The sequence below is a fragment of the Schistocerca piceifrons genome, chromosome 5 (genome assembly GCF_021461385.2).
Source record: "Schistocerca piceifrons isolate TAMUIC-IGC-003096 chromosome 5, iqSchPice1.1, whole genome shotgun sequence".
Classification (NCBI taxonomy): Eukaryota; Metazoa; Arthropoda; class Insecta; order Orthoptera; family Acrididae; genus Schistocerca; species Schistocerca piceifrons.
This window is the reverse complement of record NC_060142.1, coordinates 337,415,258-337,432,555: the sequence shown is the minus strand read 5'-3', so window position 1 is coordinate 337,432,555 and position 17,298 is coordinate 337,415,258. Positions and strand designations below refer to the sequence as shown.

Sequence of the window (17,298 nt, the reverse complement as noted above, 5' to 3'; positions counted from 1 at the left end):
TACAGATTCTTTCCTATCGCTAATGATGTTTAGATCATCTGCATACCCTAATATCGTAATATTTCCATTTAACTCCACACGCTCTGAATTATCTGCTGCCATTCATACAATATATTCTAGGACTAAATTAAAAAGTAGCGGAGGCAGGGCATCTCCCTGCTTAAGTCTGTTCTTTATTACAAATTCTGACTCCAATTTTCCCCACACGTACTCTAGCTTTTGTGTTTTTCAAACTCGCTTCTATAAGTCTAACATACTACTTTGGTATTCCAAGTTCCAAAAGAATTCTGTACAATTTTGAGTGCAATACTGAATCATATGCTTTTGTAAAATCTATGAAAAGGTTATTAACTGGTTTATTGTATTCCCATTTCTTTTCCAAAATTTGACGTAGGGTGAATATTTGGTCTATAGTTGATTTGTTCCTCCGAAAGCCAGCTTGGTAATTCCCCACAATTTCATCTGCATTTGGTGTAAGCCTGCTTAGCAGAATATTCGAGAAAATTTTGGAACATACTGGTAATAGCGATATCCCTCTATAATTACTACAATCCATTTTGTCACCTTTTTTTAAAATTGGTTACTTAGTATAGCACTGGGGTCTGTCAGTATTCCCCCAGAATCCCTTCGAAGTGCATTTGTCCTAGCCTTGAAGCCCTTCCTATACCCATTTATGTCTGGGTAAAATTCCCTAATGTTTTTTGTTTTACTGTTTGTTTCCATTTTTGTAATTTGATTGTTCAAATACTCCCTCTTCTTTGCCCGTAGCCTACGACCAACTTCCCTTCTCAAGTTCAAGAACTCGTCTCGTTTTCTGTCTCCCATTCTATCCCAATCTAATCGCGCTCTTCTCCTTTCTTCTACCAATTTCTTACATTTCTCATCAAACCACTGTTTCCTCCCGTTCTTCTTAATTGTACCTATTGTGGCCTTCGCTGCCTCTTGAAATTTCTATCATGTACCTTCTTCTAAAGTTTTCATCATTTAGCTTGTCAGTGTCGAACCTAACAAGTTCTGCATTGTGACACCTTGATGATGCTGTAGGTAGCCGTTGGTGAACTTTGGCAACTGCAAGAAAATGATCAGGATTGCAGTCTGCTCCCCTGAAAGTCCTAACATTTTCTATACTAGTGTGCCATCTCAAATCTACAAGAACATGATAAATTTGGTTTCGGGTGTGTCCATCCGGAGAGACCCAAGTTGCTTTATGAATGCCCTTCCTTTTGAAATATGTGCTCTCAACAATCATGTCTTTTGAAACAGCAACACCCCGGTTAGCCAACTTTATTTGCTTAGTGGCATAGTTCCACCCAACATCACTCGCATTCGGGAGGAGACGGTTCAATCCCGCATCCGGCCATCCTGATTTAGGTTTTCCGTGGTTTCCCTAAATTGCTCCAGGCAAATGCCGAGATGGTTCCTTTGAAAGGGCATGGCCGACTTCCTTCCCCATCCTTCCCTAATCCAATGAAACCGATGACCTCGCAGTTTGGTCTCTTCCCCCAAACAATCCAAATCCACCCGACATCAGATGAGCTATAGCAAGCGAAGCAGAGCGCCTCAAGCAGCTGCGCAACCAGCGCCATCCTCTCTTCGGACAAAACCCTCCACACACATGTCTAAAATCAAGACTGAGTTTCCTCACCTCAGTTCAACTGCTCGAAACCTCAAAACAAAAGGGCAGATTGTCAAAATGGCAAGCAACACTGCCTACGGGAGACCAGCCACCTCTAATCTCACTCAATGAACAATTGGCCTCTGGAAATGAACTAAAATGGCCATTATGGAGAACCCTCAACCGCTTATGAACTGGGGTTGGCAGATGCAACGTAAACATGTGTAAATGGGGATACCGAGACAGGACGGACACATGCCAGTGCGAACAGACCCAAACAATGGACCACCTCCTGGAATGCAGCAACATGGGGGAAGTGTGCAGGAAAGAAGATCTGGCAAACGCTACGGCAGTGGCAGTTAAATGCGCTTAATTTTGGCGGGACGTCATATGATATATATACTATGTTTGTCTTTATATTGTAATGTGACTCCCCATTTTGGGTTTGTTTTATTTATACATATGTGTATTGTATTTGTATTTGTGTGTGTATGTAATATGTGGGTTGTCTATGGCTTGGATACGATTAAATAAATAAAATAAAATAAAATAAAGCTATTTTACACAAAACTGAAACACTATTTTCTAGTGTGCTAGTTTTGCTGTTATTTAATTTTACATGTCTTTGAATTTGCTGTCTACTGTTTTCACCCGTTCAACAAAACAGCTTTCAACAAGTGCCAGTTTGGTTTCAATATTAGTTTGCAAAGTTGAAATTCAACTATTTACATTTTTGTCTACAGTTCTTATTTCCTCTAGCACGTTTTCAAAGGCAATTTTGATTTTTCCCTAACTTCAGTGTTCTCATCTTTGACATTTTTAACTTCATTATGAAATTTAAGTTCAATTTCTTTCATTTTGAACTCTGCAGACTGTACTCGGCCCTCTAACCTCTTAATTTTTGGCTTGATGTCATTTAATTGAGCTGTATCTTTACCGATACAATCAAATAACTCTGCAATTGAATGACCAGTTTCTGTGAACTGATTCTTATTTTCTTGTTTAGGATTCGAGCTGTTGATTTATTTTTGCAAATTGGTCATTACTCTAATATTATCTTGGAACTCTTCCATTTGGTCCGTGTTCGCATACAAAAACAGTAATATCAGAAATTGAGTCCACCTTGTCATTACACCTTGTTGGTCATTATTCAATTTGATTAACTGATACTTATTGTCATTGCTCATTTTTATTAACAATGACAGCATTGTACTTATGTCATTATCATCATCTCGTTTTAATTCATCCATTAGTTTTTCCTGTTTTACAAGTTCATCACTAATGTTTTCCTATTCTTGTTCCATGACACTAGTTAAGTCTCTCATGCCTGTATTATTTCATGTTGTCCTAGAGTCTTCATTGACTGTCATTGTTAATAATTATACAACGAAACACTTCACCAAATAAGAAAAAAAAAATTAAGAAAATATTTACAGGTCATAATTTTGTTCGTTTTAGACGTTATTAATTGTTCACTTTTCATTTTAATTTTATTCCATCCTTTTCTTCTTCTTGTTTGTGAACTCATTTCGTGCTGTTATTGTTGCTGTTTTTGCAGCTGTGGTTCATATCTGACCGAAAATTTTCACAATATCTTTTAACCTGCCAGAAGAAAATTAGGCCAACACAGTATTCACATTTCACTTTCAGAAAATCCGGGATGACGCCAGAATATTCTTACTGTCCCCACCGTCTTGTTGCCCAATGTTGAACTGAGTGATGTTTGGAGTAAGCTAGTAATTTGGGCGGCTGGTCACATTTTCACAGGTCAAATTTTAATAACCAGTTTTATTAATAATGAAAATACTCATCTTGTATGTTGATGGCTCTTTGTTCTCTTTCTTTCTGTGGTTCATCTTTCTATAATAGCCTAGAAGATCATCAGTTTACTACTTCAATGACAATGTGAAATCTAGTGGATTTTCTGCAAAATTATACAAGTATCTTCAGTCATTTCACTTCTTAATACAAATCAGTAAAACACACAACTCGTTCTTTGTCCTCAAGCTTCAGACTCTTACAACCAACTGCACAAAAGAACAAAGATATACCTCTACCAACATGTAACAAAGAAATTACTGTCATATATCAATGTTTTTATGCAATATAATCTTTGGGACATACATTTCATAAACAAAATACAATTAATTGTCTGTATTTTTTGAGAAGTCCATAATCATCATTGGAATTACTTTAAGTATTTATATACATTGACATTTAAACATTTTCACATAGCTTTGTAGTACCGTCAAACGGGGTGATTTCGGACGATTTTGTTATTATTCTATTTGTAACTTTCATATATATTGTTAGATTAAATTGATTGTTATGGAAGTGGTAGGGTATATGTGTAACGAATAAAATATCCCAGAACCAGAAAGTGTATGTGTAGGCATATTTACCTGAGGCAGTTAAATAAAGTGTCCGAGGTCACCCCATGTATTGGGGTGATTTTGGACACGTGTTTTTTAAATCTCTGTCCGAAGTTACAGTATATAGAGGGTGAATCCTACATGCTTTTTATTTGCTTTTGGTGACATTTTACACATTTTAAGGCAGCCCTTTGTTACGAATAAGTGGTATGGAATGATATAATGAATTTTATATATTACAGATAAGTTTTTATTTTGCAAGAATTTAAATAAACAGTCTCTTTGTTCATTTTTGCGTGAGCTCGTTTAATATTTTCGCTTAAGCGAATGGTAAGATCTTCTGACTATTGTTTGAGGAATAAATGCACCCATTCTTCTCTTGGCAAATTATTTCAAAATTTCTTCTCTTTTCAGCCAGATTTATCAAGGTTCCCTTTAACTAAATATCTAATATCCAATTTAGTGAAGGAAATCCCCAATGTGCAGCCCTCAAGATACTTTGCTTCAACATTTCTTCTTCTTCTTTATTTTTAGCACTGCCTGTCCTCCCATTTTTTTTTCGGACATGCTTGCTGCATTCTATTTTGTAGGGTTGATTTAGGTATACCGTACAAATCACATGCTTTTCTGTACGAAAATTTACCACTGTGAATATCATGAACAGCTTTATCTAAAAGTTCCGGATCATAATTACACCATACTGTAGCACCTCTCCTGTTCCTATGCTTCTTGGCATTATCCGAAATCACCCCACGCAGTACACAGTTTTACAAAAACAGTCGTTATTTTATAACCTTGCACAAGAAACTCCACAAACTTGTACAGAAATTGTCTCCATGCTGTTAGCTACTGAGCGCGTCGACAATTACGGTTACAATAATTTCCCGCTCGGCGCAATAATAGAAAGTTTCCACTTTACGATAATGCATGGATTTTTAACACTGGGACTGTTTGTCAGTTATTCACCTAGGGGAAACAATTGATGCAAAATAAAAGTTATGGAAAGCAATAAATGCAATCTTGCGTTTAAAATAACTGGTGCACGGATGTTAAAATAAGTAACACTTTGTTTCTATGCAGTAGCAAGGAGCAAATAAGCCATACTGTCCAAATTCACCCCGATGTCCGAAATCACCCCATTTGATGGTAGTGGTTTTTACATCTTCACTGCAGTCTCGTTCACTTCATATAATCTGAGTTCGGACAGTACATGTATCTCACGATAATGAATTTTATTACACCACCTAGCTGCACCAGAAGTTGTATATCCAGAAATGCACACGGGTTTGGATGCATGCATGTTAAGAATGTTATGGCACTTCTGGAACATTTATTCAGTGTTGATTCCTTCTGAGTTTGGTGTATGGCTTGTCTCCCCAACGATGTACAATAATGCTGGCAAGGTGGTAGTGGCTATTCTGTCTTCATTTTTACTTCTTCTCCGAAAATGATCACTTAAAAATGTAAGTCCTCGTCTCATCAAGAGACTGAGATTAAGACATAACTCAATGGGAGAATGAAAACTTGTGACTTCTACGTATCATAACTTTTAATTAACACAATACTGAGAGAGTGCAATTAGATAAGTCTTTATTGCACCAGCTCAAAAGATGGACAGACACAGAGATCGGTGGTAAAAAAAGGCACATAAAATAATGGATAGTTTGGCTTTAAATTTTGTTGGCTTACTCAGATAATTATACTGCCCTACAGTATCATTTACTCCGGGAACGACATTACATAGTACATATCTAATTTTGTTTAACGTACACTTTACAAATTATTACAACAACTACTTACAAATATTTGTAAGGTTTGCGTCAACAGGTGTATTCGAATTCATAGTCTATAGTTCAGCTATTGGAAACTAACTGCTGCTCCTGTGGCATTGTCCTGCATGTGCACCTCACGGGACGTATGCTGCACATCCACTTGAGTTTTTTAACACTGTAGTTAAGATGAGCTGTCTAAGAGTGTGCTATAATTTTCATTTGTTTACCTAAAGTCAGTAAAAGTGTTCATAGCATTACTGCAACTTGGTGTGCTGGGGCTTGTGCATAGTGGAACCATCGATGATGTGGTGAAGAGGTTAATCCTTTGTGGCTCAGGCATTTGTCCCATTGTAATCCACATGTTTCAGTGTTTTAACCAGGCTCACACTACCAGCATCTTGAAGACACTTGAGAGGGTTCAGGGTAAGTCTCCAATAACTTCATTCATTTCCATATCCTCTCTGTGGTAGGATGTCTGGTTGAGAACCGAGTCAGCCGAAGTTATAAATGTTAGTTACTGCCCAGCACTAAGCACATGTTTTTCTTCGAAACACATTGACTTACAGGTTTCTAACCTTCACAAAATGTGCGTAGCACATTTTTAGTTATTAATTCACATACACACTCCTGGAAAACATATTCAGCTTTATATTGCATAATGGTTTCTGCATTTCAGCATTCTTACAATGAACTAACTACTGAGGTTTTAAAATATGTTGACACACTAGGTTTGCATATTTCTCACTCTGTACATATACATTTTCATACGGCATTTACATTTCTTTACATAAATATTGAACAAAAATTTACATAATCACTGTCCAGAAATGACATAAAAGACAGTTAATATTACATACATTTCTTTGGTTTTATATCGTATAACATTTTTCTGTTTTTGCATTATCATTTTTATTACAGTTTGGTCTCGTGCATTACCCTATTGAATGTTCATTTGTAAACAATATGTACTCATAGTCTCATCTTACTTTAACATTACACAGCTTGTCTTTTTTCATTTTCCGTAGATTTTTGATATAACAAATGGCCCTGTGTCCAGCGGTTGCCACTTTGCAAATCAATGTACCATACTTTGTCAATTTTGGAAGGGTCCTAAGGAGTACTTGTTATCATACAATTGTTTTCTGTACACTGCCTTTTCTTCAGTGCTAAACAGTGCCCAACATATTTTTTCCTCAGGCGATACTTCCTTCTTGGGTAGAGGTTTTTTCCAATTGTCTACTTGTCTTTTGTCAAACAGCAATTCCATAGGTGTAAAGTCAGCTCTATGTGGGAGATTGTTAACAACTTGCTGGAATGGGATAATGAATTATATCCATGTTGTATGTTTGTGAGGGGTGTGAATCTGGATAAATCTGTTAAATTTGCTAAATATCCTCACTGTAGGACTTGCTTCTGGGTGAAACCTGAATACAAATATATGTTTAACATTGAGTGTGTTCGTTACCTTTTTCCAGCAGTTGCCTATAAAGTATGACACATTGTCTGTCGGTATTTCCGGCTTGCCTACTCTGGGTAGATAATCCATTGTAACCCTTCTGATGATCGTGCTCGCAATCACTGACCACACAGCATCCAGTTTGACATACTTTGAGGAAACAGCATACAGCATAACTATGTATCTTACACCTCATTTCCCTTGTGGACACAGTCCAGCTGTGTCCAAGGAAACTATCTCTAAGAGTCTTTTATGCAATATCAGGTGTAGTTCAGTTAGTTTCACCTTATTTGTGTGCTTAGTCTTCTGACACCCAACACATTTCCGCATTACCTGCAGAACTTTCTGTCTTAACTTTGGATAGTAATAATAAGTGCTTATCTTACCTAGGCATTTGAAGAAGCCGTAGTGTTCTTTAACATTGAAGGTGTGTAATATAAAGTTATTGACATGATACCTTGGTAAGCAAAGATACCGCTGGCTCTACTCTGCATGGTGTCAGTGAAATAATACATCTTGGTAAATCATAAAAAAATTTTCAAACTGTCATTACTGTTCTGCAGAAGTTTTAGCCTGAGATTTTTGCCATCTGGGATCCTTCTGTTGTTGTTGTTGCCCCCACGCTTTTACACATCCTAACACAATATCCTGTTGTGCTTTATCTTTCATCAAGGGAACTTTGATTTCTGAATTGTTCTTCATGAATTCAAATAATTCATTGATACCTTGTGGTAGCTTCAGAAAGGCTTAAGCAGTTATGTTTTGATTACCTTTGATATACTCAGTTTCAGAATCAAATTCCTGTGAACAGAAACACCGCCTAGCGATCATCCTTCAAAAAAGATTCCTTAATGTTGTCAAAATCAGTTCGGCACTGCTTGGTCTATAACCAGGGGTTGTTTTTCTGTGGATGATTCAAGAGAGAATCACTATTTAAAAGCTGCTGTGGTATAAATTTCCTGAAGAAAGATACTAATCCAAGATATCTCTTCAACTGCTTCTTGTTTTGAGGTACGGGGCAGTGTCTGATAGCATACAGTTTCTCAGGTTCTGGAATAATGCCTTGAGGTGATATTGTGTGTCCAAGGAATTCAACCCTTTCCTTACCAAAATGGGACGTCATTAGGGTGGCTGTGTTTCTGTGTTCTGAAAACCTATATGACTTGAGCCAAGAGCCATGTGTGTTCTGACCCCGTGGGGATAGCAGTCACTAGATCATCAACATACAACAGTGACTCTACTTAAGAGTTCATGTCATAAGACTTGATCTAAAGCAGAAGTAAATATGCCTGTACTTTTATTTACACAGCCAACAGCCTTGCGGCAGTGGTAACACCAGTTCCCATCAGACCACCAAAATTAAGTGCTGTTGGGCTGGGCTAGCACTTGGATGGGTGACTATGTGGTCTGCTGAGTGCTGTTGGCAAGCACGGGGCACTCAGCCCTTGTGAGGCAAACTGAGGAGCTACTTGATTGAGAAGTAGGAGCTCCATTCTCGTAAACTGACATACGGGCAGGAGAGTGGTGTGCTGACCAGATGCCCTCCATATCCGCATCCAGTGACACCTGTAGGCTGAGGATGACATGGCGGCTAGTTGGTACCCTTGGGCCTTCCAAGGCCTGTTCGGATGGGGTTTAGATATTTAAACCAAAAGGGGAACACAGAACTCGGAGCTTCTGCCCCCACATACAAAGGCAGTGTACTTACGGCTGTCTTCATGTAGTGCAATTTGCCATTTTGAGACTCTGAGGTCTATTATGGTGAGGTACTTAATATTAGGGAATTTTGGAAGTTGTTCTTCCAGGTTGTCAGGCTGCGTCCTGACAGACACACTAATTTTATTTATTTCTCATGTGACAAGCACTAGGCGAACACTCCCATCTGATTTGCTAACGGCCAAAATGTGGCTACAGTAAGAAGATAAGGATGGTTCTTATTATTTCCCAGTTTAGCACTCTATTGATCTCTTTCCTCACAGCCATGTCTTTGACCCTTGCAATGGGGTAAGACAGGGAGCAGAAGGTTTTGTGTGGGTACACCTCAATTTTGTACTTTTATCCTTTGATTATGCCAGGGCCTCATTCAAAAACGGGACTATAATGTATTAAAAGCTCCTGCAGTTCTACCTTTTGTTCTGTAAGACACACTATCTCTGGGCCTATTTCCTCTTCTGTGATTACTCAACTCCCTGTATGTTTACAAACATGACAATAGGACAGAAGAATTGTATTCAAATGTAAAGAGTGTGGCATTTGATTTGACTAGTTCTAATGAATATTGTTGGTTGTTCACAACAAAATGACACTTCTCCATACCAGTGTCAATTTGTGCTTGATCCTTCCTAGAGGTGTCCATGCTGGTAAGGCAGTTTATTAGCCTTTCAACCACAAGAAAACTGCATTGTAAAGAGAAGCTATCAATTTGATGGCCTGCAATTTTGTACCTTCAGACTGGCCTCCTACAGCTGTTTGGATTTTACAATTTTGAATTGGAAGCATTGGTATGTGTACTTGTTTTTGTAATTTGTCAAACAGACCCTGTGAAATTATATTCATGGTAGCTCCAGTGTCCAGTGCTATGGGTGCCCTTAAATCAAGTATTTGTGCATTGATTACTGCCTGTACTGTGTCTTCATTTTCATCTACATGGTTGGTAATATCTTCCTGACACAGGTCATCTTTGATATCACCACAGGTTTGATATCAATGAAAACAACTTTTAACTAGTTCCATGCCCCCACCTCTATTACTAGAACAGAAGTTCGATTTTTCCGAATTTCCGTGAGCACTGACCACCGTGTTATGGTTAACCTCAACTACGTGCATATTATGCATCTGGTTTTGCCAATAAGTATTTTGCATGGCTCTTGATCTGAAATTTCGATATCCCTGGCCGCTATTACTGCTTATATTCGGGCGGTGGTGGATTATTTTGTTGCCCAGTGGCCATTAGTGTCTTTGTACCACCCCCCCCCCCCCCCCTTCCTCCTCCGGTCAGCAACGCATTGTATGTTTGCTGGCCATAATCTCTCTGGCATTAAATCCTGGCCAATTTAAATTCTGTCCTTGATTATTTTTGTAACGTTGCTTGAAGTTTTGCGCCTTTCCGTTACTAAATTGCTTCATGTTGGTTTTGCTGCGAGAGGACTGTGGCTGCCAACTGTGTTGGTTGCTATTGCCATTCCCAGAGTGTTGTTTGTTACTTAGTGTATGGACTATCTGTGCTCTGTCATTTTGTGTATGCACAGGTCTCTTCATAAATAACATCAGTGGAACCAAGAAGTGAGAGGAAATTCTCTATATCATGCTCAGCAGTGGTGATTAATTTCTCATGTATATTAGCTGGTAATTGGCTTTTCAAAATTTTTAGGACATCTACATGTTATACCAGTTTTGTCCTGTAACAAGTTTTATATAGATGGTTCTAAAAGTATCTTCTGGGCCCTCCATGTTTATTGCTATAAGGCACTGGATTAAACACTTCACGCATCAACCTCTCTTGTACTGCAATGGACCAGTATATGTTTAGAAATGCCCTTTCGAACTGTTCGTAGGTGTGACATTTTTCTGTCATGTCAGTGGCTCACAGCAATACATCATCTCGTGTGTAACCTACCACAAAGCATATCTGCTGTGCTTAGGTCCAATTCCTTGGAAAAAACATTCCGGAAGCCTCTTATGAACACAACTGGGTTTGTTCACTTACCTTCAGAAGAAAAAATTGGAAACCACCTGTCATAATAAACCTTCATCCACGAGCAAAGAAGGGCATGCAACACTGTCCTTTGCCAGCATGGAAATTTTTTTTTTTTTTTTCCAGATCGTATACAATACATCTGTACAACAGGAGCAGAAGTTGGCAGCACCTGCTGCATGTTACAGTTGTGATCTATTTCACCTGACAGATTAGGGTTAAAGTGCGGATAGATGTTTGGATTATCTGTCCTGTCTGTTGACACCTAATAGCTTGGGGCTGAATGTTCCCTTTCCTTTTTAAAGTTATTAGTGATGTTTGTCTGTGATTTTTCCTCCGCTGCTTTCAAGCTCTGAGCTGTTTCAGTTCTTAGTTCTGCTTTCTGTACCTGCACTGCTTTCTCGATCACATCTACATAACCTTGGTGTTTCTGGACTACCTTCTGCACCAAGGAACTGCCTTGGTCTAGCATACCAGCCTCGGCTGTCTTTATTTATCCTTTCTTGCTCCTTTTTCATGAACTGAGTATTTAAACCTGCAATATTTACTTGCAATGACAAAGCTTGCATCCGTTCAGGTAGACCTTTGTACGCTGTTTGCAACTCATCAACAGTACCTGCAAGTGTATGTACATTCTGGCATGACTGTGACTGCTCCTGCTAGATTTTTGTTTGAGCCTCGGTCACCTCTGCCACCTTTTCCATCTACTGTTCTTGTGTCTCACCTACTGATTACACTTTTCGGCTTAAATTATTTATGTCTTGTGGCAAAGCAGTGAACAATTGTGTTTTTAGGTCTTTCCCCAACATACAAGTTTATCATGTAATTCATTTGAAAGATCAGCACACAAATCCGTTGCCAAGTCATTGAACTGTTGTGCTATGGTGGTTCTGAAAGCATCAAGAAGTTGGCTTTTGCTGTTCAGTTAATTCCTTTTGTGTATGTGTCTGATGTTTTGAAAAATTGTTAAATTTTTTGTTTTGTTCTTTTCAAAACTTATGAAATGTTTCATTGATACTTTGCTAGTGTATTTGATTGTGCTCATTAAGTTTATTAAATTTTTTGTTTTGTTGTCAAAAATCATTAAATTTTTCATCAATACTTCATTAGATTGTTTGTTTTTGTTCTTCCTTAAACTTGTTCTTGAAATCATTGGAACTTTGTTTAAATAACTGTTGTAACATTTGCATCATGATTGGGTTTTTCTGATGCATGCAATGCACTCTGTACAATTACATTTGCATTAGGCATAAGTATGGCAGGCAAAGAATGCTTTTATAAAGTGTGCACTGTCATGCTTTACATTTTCACAAAAGAAAAAATACTCCCTGGAGAAAATTGTGACCCTGTCTCATGTACTGTCATCATCATATGATTTAGAATGATCATGTTACTATCATCGTCACTGCGACCAACATTTTCAGTTTAGATTTCATTTGTTGCCATGTCCATGTTAGTGGCATCTTGTGCCTGGCTATCTAGCAGTGGACTGCCAACAATGTACCTGGCGTGTGCAATAATTTTTTGAAAATTTTGCAAAATATTAAATAAATGCATACTTTTGACAATGAAATATTCTGTTTGTAGTAGTGAAGATCCCACTACGAACCCTTTTCAGTGGTGTCTTGCTAACATGTATCAAAATATATTGTCAGTGTAGCTCAATTGTAGGCACAAATTTCTCTCCCTAACATTAATTTTCTGTGCAAATGTCTATGTATTTTAAGAGAACACTTCAATTTGGGAACTGGGTGAGGAAGGGTACTATGATCACTAATGGCAGAGACACTACTAAGTACAGTCATGTACCCAGTGGATCATGAATTTTTGTGCCTTTTCATTGGCTTTCTCACATCTTCCGGAATCAATTTTTCAATTGATTACGTTTAATCTGAACATAAGGCAGCTGTGTCCCTGAGTCAGAGGTGAAGGGTTTGAACTTTAGAGGGTGTGGTTGGTGCCTGTTCGGATACTGGTCACAGTACAGCATCTAGAGAACGTGACATTGCCACAGAATTATTGAGATAGTTGGGAAAACAACCCTGGTAAAACTGTTTCATGTGGTAGGTGAGATATATCAAAGAGGTAAAATACCCTCTTACTTCAAGAAGAATGTAACAATTACAGACTCTTAACAGGTGCAAGTATTACCAAATAATCAGTTTAGTAAGTCATGGCTGGAAAATACTAATTTGAATTATCTACAGTAGGATGGAATGACAGTTTGGGTTTTGGTGAAATGTGGGAACACACATAGCGATAATGACACTTTTACTTATTTTTGAAAATGGGTTGAAGAAAGCCAGATCCACATGTATAGCATTTGTAGGTTTAGAAAAAGCTTTTGACAATGTTGATTGGAATACATTCTTTGAAATCTTGAAATTATTGAGAATGAAATACTGAGTGTGAAAGGTCATCTACATCTTGTACAGCGACCAAGCTGAATGTCAAATGACATTAAAGTGAAGCGGTGGTCAAGAAGGGACTGAGACAACATTGTAGTGTTTCCCCAACATTATTCAGTCTTTATATTGAATAAGTGATAAAGAAAACCAAGGAGAAAAGTGGAAAGGGAATTAAGTTCAAGGAGAAGACATGTATACTTTGAGGTTTGCCAGTGATGCTGTAAATTTGTCAATGATGGCAAATAGATTGGAAGAAAAGCTGAGTGGCATGGATAGTTTCTTGAAAAGATATTAAAGATGAGCATCAAGAAAACTGAAACTAGGGTAATGGAGTGCCATCAAATACAATCAAGTGATGATAATTCGATTGGATTTCGAATGAGACATTTGGGCAGCTCTGAAGGGGTACTGAATTGAATTGAGGAGAAAAGAGCTGTAAGACATAACTTGACGAAAAGGACACAGTGTGAGTCTTCATGGATCAGTTAATCTGATAGTGGAGAGAAGTATGGGGATAAAAATTGTAAGAGGGCAATCAAGACTTGAATGCAGTAAGCAGGTTCAAATTCAGATAAGATGCAGCAGGTATGTAGTGATGAAGAGGTTTACACTGGTTAGACTAGCAAGGAGAGCAGCACCAAACCAATCTTCAGGCTGAAGACCAAAACAACAAATTGTGAATAGTTCGTCTAAGTGTGAAAGGTGCTGAGATAATCCCACCAGTGGGAAGTAAGGAAACAGATTTTTGTTCGAAGTTGCATTGATAAAATTAGTTATTAATCCCATATCCCCACGGCATTCTTCATGGCAGTGACAGATAAAAATGCCCATTCACTCAGCGATGAGGATGACCTTTGGTGTGCACAAATTTATATTGTACAGCTGCTGATTTACTTTTATTTGTTTACTGTTAGTGTATTAGATCTCCAGTTTTCCTTACTTAAATCTAATAACACTTGTACCACATACAGAGCTCTCTGTGTTTTTCTTCTCTGATTATAAGTACTTGATATTATATGAAAATTGTCATTTTTTAAGCCAAAGTGAGTGTTCTTTAAATAAAATGTTAAACTGGAGCTGCTGTTATGCTACCTGTTATTCATGTTACAAAACATATTTCATGAAGAAAGTATTAAAAATACATTGTTTTATATCTCTCTCATCTTTGTTTTAGGGCTGGAGTAACTTGTGACACTCCTAAATTAGCTACATTGACACTAACTTCAAGTTTAAAAACAAGCTTGCTTCAGTTTTCAGATATAGGGGTGTCAAAGACTTGGATTAAACTGAAATATATTAATTTATTTATTTATTATGTCAAAAGTACAGAAATTTCAAATAGAAATATATAAATATTGACAGAATTTTACACAAAAGAAGACCAAAAATTGGACACTTCAAGTGCATTTGGTGTAGCTCTCATAAGGTCTTCCATGGTGTAGGTGGTTGGTGATGAGGAACACTGAAGCAAATGGCTGTTAGCCTACTCAATGCCACACTGGCAAAGAACTGAGTCCACAGAGAAACCCCAAGTCCACATATTGGACTTGTATCTCATTGTGTTTGATCACAATCTATTGAGAGATCTCCATATTGACCACTTCTCTGAATGTCCATGGGGAAGTTCTTCCTTTGGAGCCATCCATTCTCCCAAATACCAACATTTCTCCCACCATCACGAGATCCTTGCCGCATGTAGATTCTCGATCAGAGACTCAGTGGTTGTCAAGAAGCTCTTTCTTGATTTCAGCCTAAGACGTGCGGGCTGACGACCATATAGTGGATAGGTTTCCGTTGTTGTGGCCTTACTTTTCCCATATCTCACCACAGCTACCTCACGTCAGATTTCAGGAGGAGCTATGTCAGCGAGCCAATGGAATTTGTCCACAGGAGTAGGTCTTAAGGAACACGTGATAATCTGACAAAACTCATTTAGAGCCACATCTACGTTCTTGGCACATTTAGAGCCACATCTATGTTCTTGGCATGACTGGACTTGTACCATACCGAAATTGCATATTCAGCAGTGGAATAACTTAGAGCAAGCATGCTTGAGTGCACATTGCATGGATTAGCACCCCATGATGTACCTGTCAATCTTCACACTGTTATTTCTGGCTGCCACTTTCTGTTTGGTGTTTAGGCAATGCATTTTATATCTTAGTGCGCGGTCCAGAATTAGTCCAACATATTTGGGAGTAGGACTATGTTCGAGTATGATGCCCTCCAGGAGATATTTAAGGATCTATTTGCCTGTTTATTCTTCAGGTGGAAAGCACAGGTCTGAGTCTTGGCAGGATCAGGTTTCAAGTAATTCCCTTGAGAGTAAACAGAAATCTAAATTCTTGCTTGAGTAGTGATAGCACAATCATCAGCATAAATATATTAATATGAAAGCATGTTCTAAAATTTATGATTCATGAGAAAAATCACACATTATTAACAAAAAACACATATTTTTTCCCCTGTTTTCAGTATGAAGCTTCCTCCTGTGGCAACTCTACAGTGAAAGGCAACAGTTATGTGGTCCTTTCATTGAAATCAAAAGGAACTGTCAAAATGTTGTGTGAAAAGAGGTATGCATATTTCTGTCATTCTGTCATCAAACTATCTCTCTCTCTCTCTCTCTCTCTCTCTCTCTCTCTCTCTCTCTCTCTCTCTCTCATAAACATGATTTTTTTTTCAGGGATGCAGAGCAGTTGCAGACTCTCAGAACCATCATTTGGTGGGTTTTAGATTACTACATTAGAAACGAAGGAGCCTCAGGAAATGAATGCAATAGGACTGTTGACAAGTTCCGGGAGTTTTTGCTTAAAGTATTAGTAGATGTTCTTGCATACAAGAAATAAACAGATTAAGAGTGATCATCAGGATCTTGTAAATATTTTTGTTATGTGTCAAAATGTAAATGATGTTACAAATGTATGTATCTTAGATAAAATTCTTGGTAAAAAAAAAAAAGAGACTGATTTCTGACTGTAGCTGCTGATGATAATGTTCTTGCAATTTTCAGTGATAACAAAGATTACATACAAAGTTATATAAAGGTTCAACCATTGACCAACACTTCAGTAGTGAAAGTACAGTACAGATATTGCATTTGTGTTAAATTTCTTTTGGCTGATAGATATTTTCGTGTATACCAAATTATGATGTATTCTAGCAGTGCAGCAAGAAAGATAGGTATAAGTGTGTGTGTGTGTGTGTGTGTGTGTGTGTGTGTGTGTGTGTGTGTGTGTGTGTGTGTGTGTGTGTGTGTGTGTGTGTGAGGGGGGGGGGGAGGGGGGGGAGGAGAGATCACAGCAGAATGTTCTGAAATATTTTCGTTTCATGACAAGACAATTGGGAAATTTCTATCACAATATTTATAGGTTACTAATCTACTTGTGGTGATAGAGGTCGTCTTTTTAATGTAATTACATGGTGTTTTAGTATATCATTTATTTATCTGGTAAAATTTTGTCATGTTTAGTTTTTCAAACTGTTTAAAATCGGAATATTTCTTAAAAACTGTCACTTAATGAGAAACATTCACTATAGATTCACCAGTGGTATGGTTTTACAGATGACAAAATACTACATAATACACACATCACCACCATAGTGTTATTCATACCATGCGGGAAACAGTAGTTTTGGAATTGAATTTGCTTTCGTGTAATGAACTACATTGTAAAAGTGTAGGAAAAGACAGATTACTACTTACCGTAAAGGAAATACATTAAGTTGCCAACAGGCACAATTGAGACACTTAAATGAAGCTTTCAACCACAGCCTTTGTCAGTAAAAAAGAAACACACATAATTCATAGACACAATCAAGCACACCCCATGCTGGAGTTGGCAGTCATGTGTGCATGAGGAGTGCTTGTTTGTGACTATTAATGGTGTGTGTCTCTTTTACTGAAGACTGTGGCTGAAAGCTATATGTAAGTGTCTTTTAATTGTGCTTGTCTGCAACTTAATGCATCTTCTTTATGGT

General features: G+C 37.8%; 1 protein-coding gene across 1 annotated transcript in view; it reads left to right on the top strand.

Annotated features, from left to right (window-relative positions):
- LOC124798977 (ATP-dependent RNA helicase DHX30-like) overlaps window positions 1–16,242 on the top strand; it is a 310,021-nt gene extending 293,779 nt beyond the window's left edge. The window contains exons 16-17 of the mRNA XM_047262513.1: window positions 15,793–15,893; window positions 16,004–16,242. Of these exons, the coding sequence (XP_047118469.1) occupies window positions 15,793–15,893; window positions 16,004–16,166 (264 nt within the window). The 3' untranslated portion in view covers window positions 16,167–16,242. The remainder of the gene's footprint in view (window positions 1–15,792; window positions 15,894–16,003) is intronic.
- The last annotated feature ends 1,056 nt before the right edge of the window (window positions 16,243–17,298 follow it).